Raw genomic sequence first — 15,900 nt, 5'->3', positions numbered from 1 at the left:
ACAAACCCTACCAACACGACGACTTGCATCGTCTTGAAACGTCTGTTGCAATGCTATCATAAATAACTGCTGTGTGTGCGCACATGCAAAAGTTGTAAATGCCAGGCACATGTGCAAAGTGTGCTCACAGTCCCTCATTTGAACATACAATACTACAGTCACCTTTTATGCACAACTGGTAAACTCGACATTAAAAGATAGCACACCTGCTGCAGGAGAAATAAAAAAACAGCCATTCGTGTCTCGTGATAAAGACATGGCTGTGTGCTCTTAACGAGACCTCCACAACCATAATCCTTACAACCAACCTGTGCGTTTAAGAACATTTAAAGTGCGCACACTTGAATGCGCAAGTGCATGACATCGTAATTGTTCGGGTTTAACGTCCCGAAACCACGGTGCACATCACAGCAACAGCTACACTGCCACAACGATTGCACAACCACCTAAGAAAGTTCTACATTACCGCATTATAATTTGCGGTGCGCTCGCTTGAATTCGCAAGTGCCCAGACACCGCCACATTTATATCTACATTATTTTGCCGCTCACCGTTGCAAAAACAAGCTTATTGTTAAGGCTTTTCACACCTGCTAAGACGTATCACATGCACGCATTCACGAATTTTATTTAACAGACAATATTATTGCATAATCAAAAGCACCCTTCGAGTTGCTACCGTGCAATCTGTAAGCGAAACTCCACTAGTAAACTCGTATTGCGGCTGCAATGCAAGCCGCAATATGAGCAATTCTGTAAAACGTCAGCGACTGCTGTCCACCATAAAGCGCACACATCACGCAACAGGAATATGACGATTACAACCGCCAAAAGGCCGACGCACCAGCTCCGAGTACATTATCAGGCGCATAATTACGCTTGTAGGCTCTCCTGAAATCCAACGCGTGCAAAAGTTTTCTTTTTTTTCACGGAAACAAAAATCAGAGGAGTAAAAGCTTCAAGAGAGTTTCGTGTAAAGTGGGAACCAGCTCTACAGGTTAACGATATCGTTGCGCGTGCGCGAGTAAAAAAAAACTACTCGTGCACTCATTTGCAGCGTACACCTATTTCCACGCGCACGAGGGCGCGAAAATCACTGCTTAGTCCACCGATTGAATATTCACGGCGAAAAAACAGCAGATGCGACGTTCCTAGAAGCGGCATTGTGTCTACGCTACAAGGTGTTATACAACGGGCCCATATCCGCACGCAGGCAACAAACAAATAAAACAAGGGCTCGAGCAGCGATAGGAACTGCCAGCTGAGCTGACAAAACAGCCTTGCACGCTGTACTGTGACATTAGAGCATTGTTTATTAGCACTTAACGAAGCTCACGATAATGTCATACGAATGCAACCAAAGAAAGTGGCCAGAACGGCACGAAAGTTGTCGCGTTACGATATGGGTTTCTCCCGAGCTGCATGCAGTCTGCGAGAGCAGAGGGGGCACGCTAGAACAAGTCGCAATTGCACGCTTGCCGTGATGCGGATGCAAATACTGCCAGTGCACATTCAAGATCACTAAACTAGTAACCGCTGCGCAAGCAGTGAACAGCATAATTCGAATGCAATTACCATTAGATATAATGCCGTAAACACAGCACAAATGTCATCACAAGTAGCAACCACGCACAATGACACACAGGCCACCACCGGATGACAATCGTTTGAGCTGGCAAAAATTGCCTAGGCTTACCTTCGCGGACAGTAATGAAGGCTAGTATCCAAGCATGTCACTGTGCTAGTAAAACAGGACGAAACAAAAATACTTCAATTGTGCACAGCATAACCAAGCCCTGTAAAAATGGTGAATGAGTGGTTACCTAGTACTGTGCTGGCTCACCATTGGTTCACACAGGTCACGTGCCACCCATAGAAAGAATTTCTGTCATCCGATTGGCGAGCCGTGCACCCACGGGTCTTTCACATTGTTTATTCTCGGTGGCCGAAAAATAACCTTAATAGGTGCAGTGCTCGCGAATGCTACGAACGTTAAAGCAAGTGCAACAAATTGTTGCCGCCGCTCGCATTACGTTGCAAGTGCATTGGACTCCCAGGCAAGCGACTAAAAGCACGTATTCGACTCACCTTGGTAGCTCGCAGGTCCGTCTAGCCCAGGGCCTGTGCGTTTACAGCTTGTGCACACAGGAAACACTGACGTCATCTACTACGGCCAATGGGAGAGAGGTAATGCCATATGGGCGATATTTGGCTGCGGAGTGGTCTGCGTTGATGATATCATGAACTTCCTTCCAAGGGTAAAAGCAATTGCCCTTTTCTCTTTAGTGTTTCGTTTACTACGACGCTACGGCCGTGGTGACGTAGACGACGCTCGCTTCTCGCATCCGCGTGTTGCAAACGCCGACAGTCAGCGATGTGCCTGCTCGTCCATATGTAAAGGCTAAATTTAAACCTCGGTGCCCGCACAGCAACAATCTTGGTAGATGTGTGTTGTTTGGTTGAAAGCTCTAGCCGACAGACGACGATCGCTGCAAGACAGCATTGTTTCACCTGAGCAGGGGATTTCATTTCACCCCAGTCTTGTTTCTTTAGAAGCGGTGGAAACTCGAGGACGTATTTGCCGGAAGGATCGGCGCGCGCCTAGACCGTCTGAAATAACCGAGATGGCTATCGTTCAACATTTGTTCGCAAAACTGTGCTGTTTGATTTCCCTTGTATTAGCTGCACTTTGGAGCCGATGAGGCGGTCTCGCAGCACAGTAGCTGCCTACAGTAAAACGGTCAGTTTCCATTTTTTTTTTCTTTTTGAAAACCTCGCTTTTTTGCTCTCGAAAACATTCGTCACCTCACTGAAACCCCAGCTACACAGTCACACCTAAATTTTCCATTAAACGTTGTTTTCACTAGAGTTAGCTACCAAAACTGCTAAGAATTATGTAACGTAAGGTAAGCTTGTGTTCTTATTAGGACAGCTCATTATTGCAGTTGCTGTTTGCTGCATGCTGAAAATAGTTGAATTTCATACGAGATGAGCATACTACAAAGCTGTACAGGCTGAGTAACAACTTTAGTACATCTTCATTGACACCGTCTGAAGTCAATGTTACTTGAGATGCTGCCCAAAGTAAAACAGTAGTGTTTATCTACTAATGTAACATATAACTTCAAATATCAAGTGATTATTCTCTTTAACTGGGTGCAGTTGCCATGTGACGAAACAGAAGAAACGTGAAAGGGAAAAGAAATGCAGAAACGAATTTCACTGATGTGTAGGGAACACAGAACAATATAATGATAAAGGAATTTGTGCTGGAGTAATATGGAAATATACACACCATTATTGAAATATTCGTACTCTCTGTATACGAGCAATTAAATAAAAGAGATGTATATGGCCCATCAGAGTGTGTTGAAACTAATATAAAGTTAAGAGAAGAAATTGAAGATTACTGCATCACAACCTGTGACACAACAAAGAAATGGTGCTTACTATAGCAATGTAGCATTTCACATGTAAATAAATCCATGCAGCACTTCGATAAATGCCTTTTTTGTGTCTTTTTATCTTCTGCATTGTTTATCACTGCAAACCATGTGGACTCTGAAGCAAGCATTGCTGAATTTCTTAAAAGATTTCCCATGACCAAATACCAGATAAAAATGACCTGATGCTAACATTTCAGCGGCAGCATGTTGACATTTATGTACAATCATATATTGACGTGCAGGATAGTCAAGTGTAAACAATATTTCTGCAGAAAATTTTGCTCCAAAAATTGGCAGCTTTGACGCTAAAGAGAAAGCGTGAACTGCACTTTTTGTGCATTGTATAGCGAAGGTTTTGAACAAGGCAGTCACTTCGTACTCAAAATATTGTATGAACACTGTGTGCACCCAAGACTGTTCCATGTGCGACTTTTCATTCACTGAGGTGTACGGCATCTCTAACCAACACCAGGAGCATCATCAATACACTTGTATCTTGGTTACATCTACTTATGTGTATATGCCTGTACAAACCACGTAAACAATATAAGAGGCACATGAAAACCAAGGCAACTTATTTCAAGAATGGCTGCGAATGGTGCCACAGAAGTCGAGTGAAAATAAGATGGAGATGAATCAGCTGTGGCAAAGCATTCTTTTTTTCCCTCTTTTCAGCCTCAAATTTGTTCTTAATATAAGGTTTCATAGGTATGCAAACAGCATGGTAATATTACAGCATTCTAATTTTGCTCCCTTCTTTTCCTCACTAATGCCTGCTAGTAAAGCATTCAGGTTTATTTCTACTCTGGGTAAGCAAAAGCAATGTGAGGATCTACCGTTGTTTTGCTTCCTCCAATTCGCTACAGCTTTCCTCTTCATTTTGCTGTAACTGTTGGAAATCTGCAACATGGAACATAGGTAATATATTTTTTTCTTTTATCCACTCAAATGCTGCACTCCTCTTTGCTTTCTTCACAATTACCTTACATTTATTACTAGAAACATCCCCTATACTTTCCTTGGCATTATTGTCTGTTAGTTCTCATTAATATTGTGTATAACAAAGAAAACGAGCCCTTGAAATTAACACTTCTTTGCTGGGTAAATGTAATATGTAGTACAGCAATACTTCTCTGGTTTCGTCGGGCATTTGTGCTTTCAATGCAGAGTGTACCAAAGGGAGCCATAACAGGCATTTTAAGAGGTTGTGCTCTTTCTCCATTGGACTAGTGTTTTTTAATAAATAGAATGTCATTGGTTAACAGATGTGTGATTGAAGCATGAATTGTGCCTACACACACATTATAGTGTATGAGCCACTGCTACCAGTTAGTTCAACTGATAGAGAGGGACAGGTGAGATGAGAAAGGCAGAGGTTAACTAGAACAGAGGCTACTATCGGTCACTGAGCAATGACATGCAAAGACCTAAGATTTGCAGCATCAAACTATGTTTGTGTCATGAATGAATGGTAAAGACATTGCGCTTCCAAGCCCAGCTGGACAAGCTTCGAATTCAAAAAGTTCTGAGAAAGTTTTTGTGAAACTTTGTTTGATCATGTTCATGTTTTACAGCGAGAGCCATTATGGCCCCACTTCTCGGCTCCTGTTGATGCCCATTATCCATCGCAGAAGTCCTCAAATGCCTTGCAGGAAAATTACAATGAAAGAAACAAATTCTTACTGCAGTGCGAGAATTCAAATGTACGACCAAGAGGTGGTTCATGGTATCTGCTGCTCGGCCACTCTGCTAATGCTAAAGCAATGGATAATGCTGACACAGAAGAGGCGATCGTGCCAACAGCTGTCATGATTGGCTAATGCACGCTCATCCGAGTACTAGATCAAGCTGCCATTCATACCTTCGTCTTGTTCAAACACATTGCTTTTCCAGTTGCAGAGTTGGCCCTATATTGCTGACACAAGTGTGTCACTTAATTAGAAGCAGAAAAAAACTATTGGAATTCCATACCTGGTAGTCACAAACAGAAAAAATGATCTTTCTCACTAAAACCAAATTGCTCTGCGCTGCATTATGCAAGAGCTAAAGCTTCCAGAAACTACCAGAAAGGAACTCGTCAAGGCTAAGGTGACAGGAGGCAACATGCGTCATATTTTTCAAATGTGTGCAAGAAATAAAAAACAAAAAACCAGGGGGTCAAATTCATGTTTATGTCGCTATAGTAGTCCTCAGCTGCCTTGTATCACCAGAAGTGGCACTGCAGTGGACGTGGTCTACATTTCTTTGGTGGGCCTCCTAAACAGAAGCACATGGGGCTCTGAAAGAAATAAAAGAGAAGTTCACCTGTCAGCACTTTCACTATGCTCCTTCTTGCCTCCTTACCCAGTAAGGAAAGCTAAGAGCAACAACAATTAATCCAATGAATCAAGCAATAGCATAAAATATACTGAGTTAATGCACACAGTGAGCAGCTAGTTAGAAGAAGCGAACCCCGTCATACCGTACATTGTAAATTATTTCCAGTGCATGCGCATGTCAGTATAACGTACCATAAATAACAACTACAGGCTGTCAGAAACATATGCTGCCAATGTACAACTGGTAATTTCACGTTAAGGAAACGTAGAAGAGTGCGTGTGTAGGCCACTTGGTGATTCATGACTAGCAAAAGTAACCACAAAACCACACGGGATACCGCTTCGTGTTGTCTCTTTCTGTGTCCCATGTGGTTTTGCAGTTACCTTTGGTAAGAAATTCATGGTAACAAGCTCCTGTCACAGAAAATTTGGTGTCACTGGCATGAGCGAAAAATCTCGTTGGATGCAAAGAAAAAAATAAGTCAAAGCATATTCGGATAGAAGCCATGTTTCTTGGGGGAGCTCCCGCAAAACAAAGTAAAGTAATTGAGCTGAAAAGAAAATTTCGGTTGGCATGGGAATCGAACACATGCCTTTCAGACATGAGGCAAGCATGCTACCCAAACAGCCACGACAGGCTCAGTGACTGAAGCTGAATGAAGGGGGATGTAGCAAATAAGTGCACGCTCCGGCGCTTTGTGACCTCAGGGCTTGCGCTGACATCAGCACAGCTTCTAGTGGGCTTCACGAGCAGTGGAAATTGTGTTTACGTACGTTACGGCAAGAAGCCACCGCCCTCCCATGATAGTGCATTATAAAGCCCATGTTTCAAAAAATATCGCTTCCCACTCTTAAAAGTGAAGCTTGAGGATCCTCCAGTTTTTTCTGTTGTATATAGCAGGCACCATGCAATAAAAAAAGAGGAAAAGAAAAACAAGACCGTTCACCTTAGGGGCACTAAAGAAATCATTTCACCTGTATTAGCAGATTCTAAAGACACTCCTTTTACCACAGGAAAACACTTGATAACCCAACAGCGGCACAAAAAGGAACACCTGGTGGTGCCACAACCGTAAAGACAAGCACGCTAAGAAGTTGTGGATTTTGACGATGTCTACAAGGCCTAGCTAATTTTTTAACGGTAAAATTGGATTACCACATCGTATTCTGGAAGAGCAGAAGGCTAAACATCATAAGTGTTGAAAATTTTTGTTGAGTTAATGAGGCCAAAATATGAAATACTACTTTGAACTATGTGACATCACATTGACTTACTGACATTGGTGTTAAGATGCAATACCTTGTATTCCAATAATTAAGCTAATAGTATTATGAAGTAAATGACCACATCAGCTCAGGAGGTAGAGGCTGAGAAACAACACTTGTTTTTGATCATAGTGCCCTTTTCACTTCAGGGACCTCGCTGTGACCAATTTCATTTGCTTTGTTAACTTGTCCGAATAACCATACTTGAAGTGACTGGCCCACTTTCATCACCAGTAGGCTTCCAAAGGTTTGTCGCCCCTTCTTTCAGCACCATACAAATGTTTTTTGCAAACAGATTCAGTTCTCATAAAACTTGACACAACAATCACGAAATCAAGGAATGAGTCCAAATCCATAAACATTACTGAAAATTGAAGATTGTTGGCAGTATGGCATAGTACACCTGGGGCACAACCTTGCATGCATTCTATAATACAATGTTCGTCCTCGCTGCACGCGATTGGTCGAGGCTCAAGTAACCATTACGAATGGGGGACATATGCGTGACCGCTGACCAATAGACCGATCTCACCGCGAGTTGCCCTACGCCACCGCTGCCGCAGTGCATGCCGGTACTTGTAGTACTCAGTACGTTCAGCTGCCTACAGCTGGTGCATTGGCCAGCTGCATTAACGAGCTTTAGTGGCCTTATTTGAATAAATTGTGATGGTTGGGTTGACGTGCTGTGTGCGGGGATGCTACAACACGAGCCTGAAGCAAAACGACTCGGGTTTTACTTGTCCTCAAAGGATTTCAAGCTCTGACAGGAATGTGTGCGACAGTCAACGAAGTCAGACAGAGAGGCAACTACCGCGCACTTTCTTGTTCAACGTGTTTGTGAACTCCCTGTGCGTGATGCATCGTGGTTTAGCAGTGCCCTATTGCGTCATAACAACCTTGCTGCGCGAACAATGGACCGATCAGCGACAGCAAAAAGTTCATATAACGAGAGCTCGATCCCCTTGCTGGGGCGATCGCCGCCAGTGGCGACAGATTGGATACAACGTCCTTTCCGGGCTCAACAGAGATCGCTTTAATATATAGGGAGACCTAAACCGACCTATGAACGAGACCTGTAACACAAGCCAAGATTATAACTGCATGCTGTGTACAGCTCGCGCCATGGAGCGCACGGCGAAAACTCGGCCGTGCCGGCATCGCAGCCAACTCTGCCGCCGGGATTTCCCTATTCCTTTCAATATGCGATATTATTGTGAACGCATCATAAAGCGGGCAACAGCGGTAGCAAAGCTGAACTTCTTTATGAGTGCAGGCTATTAGTACACAGCTGTTTCGAAGCGGTAGGCCTAGCGACGATACCGGCGCCGAGCCATCAGCTGAGGCCGCCACCGCCAGCCGGAGCGAGCTACTGCTTATCCGCCGCATTGCGTGTGTCGCCAAAATCTCTTACTGACTCATCGATCCCTTGTACAGCAGGAAATATTATGCCATTCACGAGATTTTTGTGATGTTAACCTTTGGCAAACGGCATGAGCGGCCAGTCACCGTTCAGCGGACGCACCTCTAACCTGCTTCACGGCGACCGTTTTATCTTCATTCATGTTTAACTTATTACTGTGATTGAAGTCCTGCATTGACAACACAGTCCACATGGAAAGTGTCGCCTCGACAAAAAAAAAAGCGCAATAAGCTTATTTTTTTCCTCCCTTCAGATTTTTTTTCCCTCCTGTTGTCGCATAGCAGAGAGCTCTACGCAGTTTGGGCAAGTTATTTTCCGGATACTGTAGGTTGTGTCGCTTGCGTGGTTGCGTTCACTGAAGAAGATATTTGCTCTCATGACGACGGGAACGTGATTTCTTTTTTTTTTTTTTATTACTAATAGTTATTCAGCAAAACAACGCAAGCGCATCAACCCGACGAGACGACCTCGTCACATGTAAGCACTATCAATTGTTCTTTTTTTTCTTTTAGCACTAGGATGCAGTTAACCTGAAATAAGATAACATACATTGGAGGTGAGGACACCGTTTTCCACTGCATTCAATCGTCTTGCGTGTCAAGGATTGGTGCAAAACGGCAATATACCTGAAACACGCAGCAAGCAGCCCCACCAGCAGCGCTCAGAGGACTACAACTAAGATGGCGGCAGTGCCACTGTCGGAAACTCGCGCATGCACAGATGGTCTGGTGAGATCGGTCTATTGTGTGTGGTGAGAATGAACAGTCTATTACAGAACGCATACATGATCGCACTCCTGTTATTTAGCAGTTATGGCACAAGATCTAGCACATCGTCTCTGATTTTTTTCAGCACGCTGTAGGCGGTGCCTAATCTAGGAGGATTTGCTGAGGAGCTGCGCATTGCAAGTCATGCTCGTTTCAGTACCAAGAAATATCTGCTTTTGTGAGCCTTTTGGGACACATCTACTCATATTTCAAGCATAGAGTTTTTACACAGAGGGTATATCTACAATAACTGAAACTAGGCTTTTAACACAGCCCGACTTTTCAATGCAGCTGGCCTTTCATGTGCACCTAAATTAAGTACACAAGAATTTTTCGTTTCATCACCTTCAAAACATGCTTGCCATAGCTAGAAATGTAATCTGAGACCACGAGTTTTCTGCTTAGCAGCAGAATGCCACTATCATTAAGGTGTCATGGAAGAACCTCAAGACAAGTGTAAGAAATATTATGGTGTTGTTTCTTCTGTAACTCTTGAGAAATAATGCAGAAACACAACATCTTTAGAAATTCTAATGCGAAATTGCGACCTGTAATGGGACAATTAATCAAGATGGTACAGTGGGTGAGTTGGTTGAAATTCATTTCATTGAAACAGCGCATTACAGCGCGTGTCCTATGCACTCCTCTTCTTGTCTCTCGTCTAGTAATGCGCTGTTTCAACGAAATTGCAATGGGACATCAGTGATTATAACAAGTCTTTCTTAAATCAAATGGGTGCAATGCTTCACATTAGTGCTGGGCCCTAAAACTATTGCCAGCCTCGTCAAGCAATTCGTTTACTTCTTCTGGAAGGCCCCGCACTTTCATTCGGATATTAGTACATTTCTTCATCATATAGCAGTGACACATCTAGAGTCATAAACATTTCCTTTCAAATGTGATGCTGTTACTCAGGTTCTTTACGTTGCAATATCACATCAATATGATGTCCACATGTATGGTAGTAGTTTGGCCAAGTAGAGCTGAAAGAAGTGAGCAAATTAAGTCACTTCTTTTTCTAGTTGGTGTTGACACAATGACCTTCCAGGATCTAAATATTCTTAATTTCTGCCACTGTGTACTGTGTTCTTAGCATGTGGCTGACACTAACATATGCTTTGGAGTTGGTTCTTAATCAAGCATGCCTCTGATGCAACACTACTGGATGTAGCAGGATGACATAAGCTTTCCATGTGTATCTCAGCTTGTTAAAAGTTTATTCTACTTCTCTGATGATCACTATAACCATGGCAGAAGCTTGCAAAAGATTCCATCTCAGTTTTGTTGCAAGATGCGGCTGGCAATGGAAAAACCATGCAATCTTGTTAGCTTTGGCAGGGTCCTATAAAGCTGGACAACGCTTCATAAATCTACAGTAGTTTTTAGACAAGTCTTCTCCTAAGAAGTGCTGCCTTAGACTGCTTGTGAAAGCAAGAGGAATACATCAACACATCAGCACAACGCAGGAATCGAGTTGTGGCAGCACTCTTGGAGAACATGCTCCATTGCTTGAAACTGACCATTGTTTGTCAAGAGGCTACACAAAGATGGTGCCACAGTACTGCAAACAGCATTACCAGAAAGACGTAAAGAGGTAGCACAAGTGACTTTCTCACAAAGGAAAACTAATGAAGTTGCCTGTATTTATTGTATTCCATGTTTTAATCTATATTTATAGGTAGTTAGTTGTACGTTTTTTCTTTATTTCTTTTCTTTTTTTGTTCAGTCACCGACAAGAGCGCTGCACGGGCTCGTGCCTACCTGAAAACCTGGGCCTTACCCGTGGGCCAGGCTGGGTATAGTAGTTTTAATGGCGGGCCCAGGGCAGGCTTGGGCCTGAAGCTCCGGGGTTAAGGTGGGGCCTGGGTTTGAGGTGGCTGGCTCAAGTCAGGCCGGGCTTGGACTTTGCTCAGTTCTCATTTTGTCTAAAAAAACACTATTTTTACATGTGCCAAGCTATTTAGAGAAGTTTTATGAGGGACAAATACTGAACTTCTCTTGGTTATTGCATGGAGCTAGTTGATCGATGTGAAACAGGCGAGCTAAAAGTAAATAGACCAGACGCTTATATAGTTAACATCTCGTTGATATGTGCTTTATTTGCATTCATTATCATTTTATATCCCAAATGTTATTTTGTAATCGCAGTACTAAATGTAATAAATGAATTTATACCTATAACTCATCATCACAAGAGCGATTACAGAGCTCCAGAGCAGGGGAACGTTCTTGGAAGTTTCAGCAATCCACTTAAACAAGAGGTCTGTGCAGAGTCTCGTTATATAGAGTCACTATAGAGAAGCATTCTTTTTCTGTGGCTCCGTCACGGCTCCCAGTGGTCATGTGATGTGATGTGAGATGGACCTGCACAGCCTGCTTTGTGTGTCCACACTGTTAACATCTGAGCTTTCGTTTTGTTCCGCTATATGGTGTGTGAGCTACATGATACTGCAGCAACAGCGTTGAAATATGCAGGAATAGCATAAGTTTATTATTTTATTTATTTTATTTACAAGATACTGCAGGCCCGTCTTGGGCCCTAGCAGGAGGGGCAAAAGTGTACTCATAAAGGCAATACATAGACACATTTACACACAGTGCATTGAAAGGAAAAACAAAAACAAAAGACAGTGTCTAATTTGTACAGCAAAGCACGCAAGTAATAACACCTTGAACATCTCAAAAAGTATGAGGAAAAGAAAAGAAAAAAAAAGCAATATTCACACAAACAAGGTGTGGGGCAAAGTATATTCACTGGACGAAATATCTGGCTTGTAAGAAGAAAAAAAAAAGACGATTACAAATTCTGTGCCGGGTGACGTCCCCTTACCCTGAACTAAATGCACCCAATGAGTAAGGGTCGAGAAGCTTATTCACCCCTTCATCACCAAATTGGAATGAAGCCGAAAAATAAATCAAAATCTCTTCCTCTACCTCCTGTCATTCCTACCCACGTAGTACAATAGCCACCTTCTACTGGTACAACATTGTTATGAAGGCACACACCATTATAATAGCGAAAAAAGAGCATGGCACAATCCGTGCACAACTGAATCCTGCGACGAGAAGCCCACAAAGAGGAGTTCTATGGGTGATATTGAAGAGTAGCACGGTGTTTGGGAATGAGCTATACTCATTCTGTAAAGGTCCGCAAAGACGCCTGAAATTTGCTCCAATGGTGAAGCCTAAAAAAATGAGTGCCAACGCCTTCACACCTCGCAGGGCTGATTTTGTGCACCCCTGCGGCTAGCGCAATCAGTGAGAGAAACTTTAGCGTGGCAGAATATGTGATGCAATAGCATAGGGCATGCTTAAAGCTGGAATCTCTTGATAATTTGCTTTTTTGCACAATGACATGTGAGGAAATAAACTGTGAACTATGCCACAAAAGAACCTATAGTCTAAACACTAGCAGTGTTGTGATACGTGAAACGAATGGCATCACAAATAGTATTTCTTGCTTTCCGGCGGTCCATACGTTTTTTGAAAAGTACACGCAGTGCATGTGGTTTGTTATAATCTTTATCTCAGTTAACATATTTACAACAAAGGTATTAAATTTGGCTGTTTTCCTGTATTTTTCTTGCTCTAGCAAGGTGCTACTATGCTGAAGACAGGTGCTACATATCCAGAAAAGTGTACCATTGGTTTTGTCGGTAGAGCATGCTTTAACGTTCAATAGAGAGCGCAATAAAAACAGAAAGGGAACAGAGCGTGGCTCTGTTTTTATTGCGCTCCCTATTGAAACTGAAGTCATGATGCAAATCACTTTCCTTGCTACAATATCTGCTACAAAATGCTCATGACGATTCCGATCTGTATTTGCAGAGTTCATCAGCTAAACTTCAACGACTGCCGGGCGCAGGCTGGGTCAAAAATTGCGGCCCGTGCAGTGCTCGATCAGTGGTCAAGCAAAATCAGGTCATGAGATGTCATCAGAAGTTGGTTCTGCATCTCATCATGGGTTTAAGTCAATTTGCTACTTCTGAAAGTATTGTCCACAATAAAAGCGATGCCTACGTGTTGGTACACCGGCTACTATCTTAATCATTAATTGGCGCTTGCCTTTAAGTGGCTGCTAATTGCGGGCTAACAAATAAGGACAACTCACCGGGTAAGTGAAGCATGTAGTGCTCCCAGCCAAGAGACTGCTGCACCCCCAGGTTGCGCCACTCGGTCTCAGTCATCAGGTGATTCTTGGGCACAGACTGAGCCATCTCAGGTGGCAGGATCACATGTCTACGGGTTGTTGGGAAAAAGGGGATTGTAATATGCAGAGAGGCAAAACCATGATATGATTATGAGGGACGCCGAAGTGGAGGGCTCTGGAAATTTTGACCGTCTCGTGTTCTTTAATGTCCACATATATCTAAGTACATGGGCCCCTAGCATTTCACCTTCATCGAAATGCGACTGCCACGGCCGGGATACGGTACTGCAACCTTTCGGTCAGCAGTCGAGCGCCACAACCACTAGACCACCGTGGCAGGTATATGCAGAGAGGAGGTAACTGCAGTACATAGAATTAATGAAAAAGACTAAAAATTTGGCAAGTTGGTAAAGGTTCATGGCCGCAGCAGCGCAACTAGACAGGGACTAAGAAATGGACGAGGCAACACACAGCACTGACAGTCATGTGCAGTTTATTACAAGAAAGGAAGCAATTTATAAAGAACTGATAAATAGAATGCTTATGATCCCCATTTCTACTCATTCCCAGTCTAATAAGAAAAACACTAGTAATGATAACATAATGATGTGAACAACTGTAACTGTATCCATAACAGCAGCTAAATTAAAACGTGCTTGCATCCCTACATAGAGACAAAGTTAAGTTGTTGTTTCCCAGATATGAATTTAGTTAACCCCACAAAGCCCAATGTGTCATCATGCTGTTTCATACATCAGAATTATGAGTTAACTGCAGTAAACTTAATGCAGAGGCCACAGTAACATCTTCAGCATTCTGGAAAGTTATTTACTACATTAATTATTTTTATTTAAGGATCATTTTATTGCTTTTCTTTTTTTTTGGAGGGGGGGGTGTATAAATGTGGTCTCTATGTCCAGAAATAAGGGTAATCAAGTTGCGAGTCTCCATCATGCAAAATGCAAATGGCGTTTGGGCTTTGTGGGCACAGATGTAATGATGTGACCAGCACGACGTACAATCAGGTGTATCACTTAATTATGATTTGAGACATCAGCAAACACGATCGCTCGTGGTGGTTTATAAAATTCTTAGATAACACAAACCGGCCCGGTGACGGACGATTTACCATACCACGCACGTAGAGCAAACAAACGAACCTGTCGACAAACAGTCTGGTCAGCCTCATATCATCCGGGCACAAACCTGCCCCTAAAGCAGCTCACCAATTCTGGCAGCGATCGGCAATTTTCTTAGCACCCTTCTCGGCATACGTTCCCCCATGCTTCATGACTGTTCGGAATCCGATGCACTGTGTCGGGTTTTATCTCAGAGACTACGGCTTCACTAACTCCCACACGACCTGCACTCCTAGGTGGTCGCATGTGCTCGAGCGATTTAACAGCCACTACATACCGCTACTTTTGATCTTGTTATTAATCCTTCAATCGCGATTCGATCGAACGAGACAATCCCAATCGGGCCCGACCTACGCGTTAACTTTCTCGCGGGCAAAGAAGGTGGCGTTTATTCTTGATATAAATAAGGCAACCTGAGTACAAATTAACTAGACCACTGTCACATGCCACAAACATAGAATTCATGCTGTGAGTACTTTTACTAATCGCGAAATTGGTGGCATTCAGTAATTTTACTTGTTGAACTATGATCTTGCTTAAGCCTGATGCGCTCGGTTGACGTGGCACCTGTAACAAGGGCACCCGACAAGCGTTCTCACCTGTATTCGTACTTGTTATCGTAGTACTTGTCGGAGTACTGGATGGCGGTCTCCGGCATCCCAAGACGACCTGAACGACCAAATCAACATTCGTTGCGGGGTCAGTGGTTCTAACCGCCAGTTACGCCTCTACGGGAGCCCAGTACAATTCCAAATTCCACAAGAAATGCGGGTCAGCAAACAATATTTTCAGCAATAGCACATTGCACTAAGATAGAACCAAAGTACAACGTAGAAAGAAAATGTGTATATTCGCAGCGCTTTATATGCGTGATATGTGGCTATCGGACGTAGGCCACAAAACCGCCTTTTACTGATTAGAAGTGCCTGAACAGCAATTTCCGCGAATAAAACGCTTCGAGTCTTCCCTTTAGCTTTCTCAACTATATAAATGCGATGCGTAGCGCTAAATATAAGTATTTGACGTCAAGTAGAGAGCACATTACCGTTGCTTTCCGTAGAAAACGCGCTATTCAAATAAGTGCGGCTATTTTGAATTGCCCCATGCGACTTCGGCTGAACTTGGGCTCGTCTTGGCTTCATTACAGGGACAGCAGTGTGGCCAACTTCGAGCGGCGGAAAACACCACTGACCTGATGCTGAGCTGATGCTGAGTGGAGATCAGTGGAAAACACGGAAAACGATGTAACAACGTTCGTGCCGGTTCGAAGGCGACGGACAAGTTTTCACCAAACGACATGTTTACATAACAAGGATATAACTGTTCCCTCACACACAGTATGACTGATTGGTTCTTTGTGAACAATAATAATTGACCAGAACTTTTATTCTTATT

The 15,900-nt window shown here is 43.2% G+C and overlaps 2 protein-coding genes across 5 annotated transcripts in view; both read right to left on the bottom strand.

The window, feature by feature from the left end:
* Positions 1 to 2,203, bottom strand: part of LOC119393292 (protein capicua homolog) — a 79,667-nt gene extending 77,464 nt beyond the window's left edge. For 2 of the 4 annotated variants that reach the window (XM_037660227.2, XM_049416195.1), the window contains exon 1: positions 1,696 to 1,935. The gene's annotated coding sequence lies outside the window, so the exon portion shown is untranslated. Of the gene's footprint in view, positions 1 to 1,695; positions 2,026 to 2,087 lie in introns of those variants that run through there. The other 2 variants (XM_037660228.2, XM_049416194.1) reach the window with 2 other exon arrangements.
* Positions 2,204 to 5,630: 3,427 nt separating this feature from the next.
* LOC119393293 (cyclin-dependent kinases regulatory subunit) lies at positions 5,631 to 15,684 on the bottom strand. Its single transcript, XM_037660230.2, has 4 exons — positions 15,551 to 15,684; positions 15,105 to 15,174; positions 13,328 to 13,455; positions 5,631 to 5,723 (listed from the first exon to the last, which is right to left on the bottom strand). Exons 1-4 carry the CDS (start codon positions 15,645 to 15,647, stop codon positions 5,680 to 5,682), a joined length of 339 nt encoding a protein of 112 aa, XP_037516158.1. The 5' UTR covers positions 15,648 to 15,684; the 3' UTR covers positions 5,631 to 5,679.
* Between the last annotated feature and the right edge of the window lie 216 nt (positions 15,685 to 15,900).

The sequence above is a fragment of the Rhipicephalus sanguineus genome, chromosome 5 (assembly GCF_013339695.2).
Source record: "Rhipicephalus sanguineus isolate Rsan-2018 chromosome 5, BIME_Rsan_1.4, whole genome shotgun sequence".
Classification (NCBI taxonomy): Eukaryota; Metazoa; Arthropoda; class Arachnida; order Ixodida; family Ixodidae; genus Rhipicephalus; species Rhipicephalus sanguineus.
This window is presented reverse-complemented; position numbering and strand designations above follow the sequence as displayed.

Coding starts and splice junctions, on each gene's coding strand:
- LOC119393293 (XM_037660230.2), bottom strand. CDS start 15,647: ATGAAGCCAAGACGAGCCCAAGTTCAGCCGAAGTCGCATGGGGCAATT. Junction 15,175..15,550: donor GTTTTCTACGGAAAGCAACG/GTAATGTGCTCT, acceptor TTGGTCGTTCAG/GTCGTCTTGGGATGCCGGAG. Junction 13,456..15,104: donor GATAACAAGTACGAATACAG/GTGAGAACGCTT, acceptor AACAACCCGTAG/ACATGTGATCCTGCCACCTG.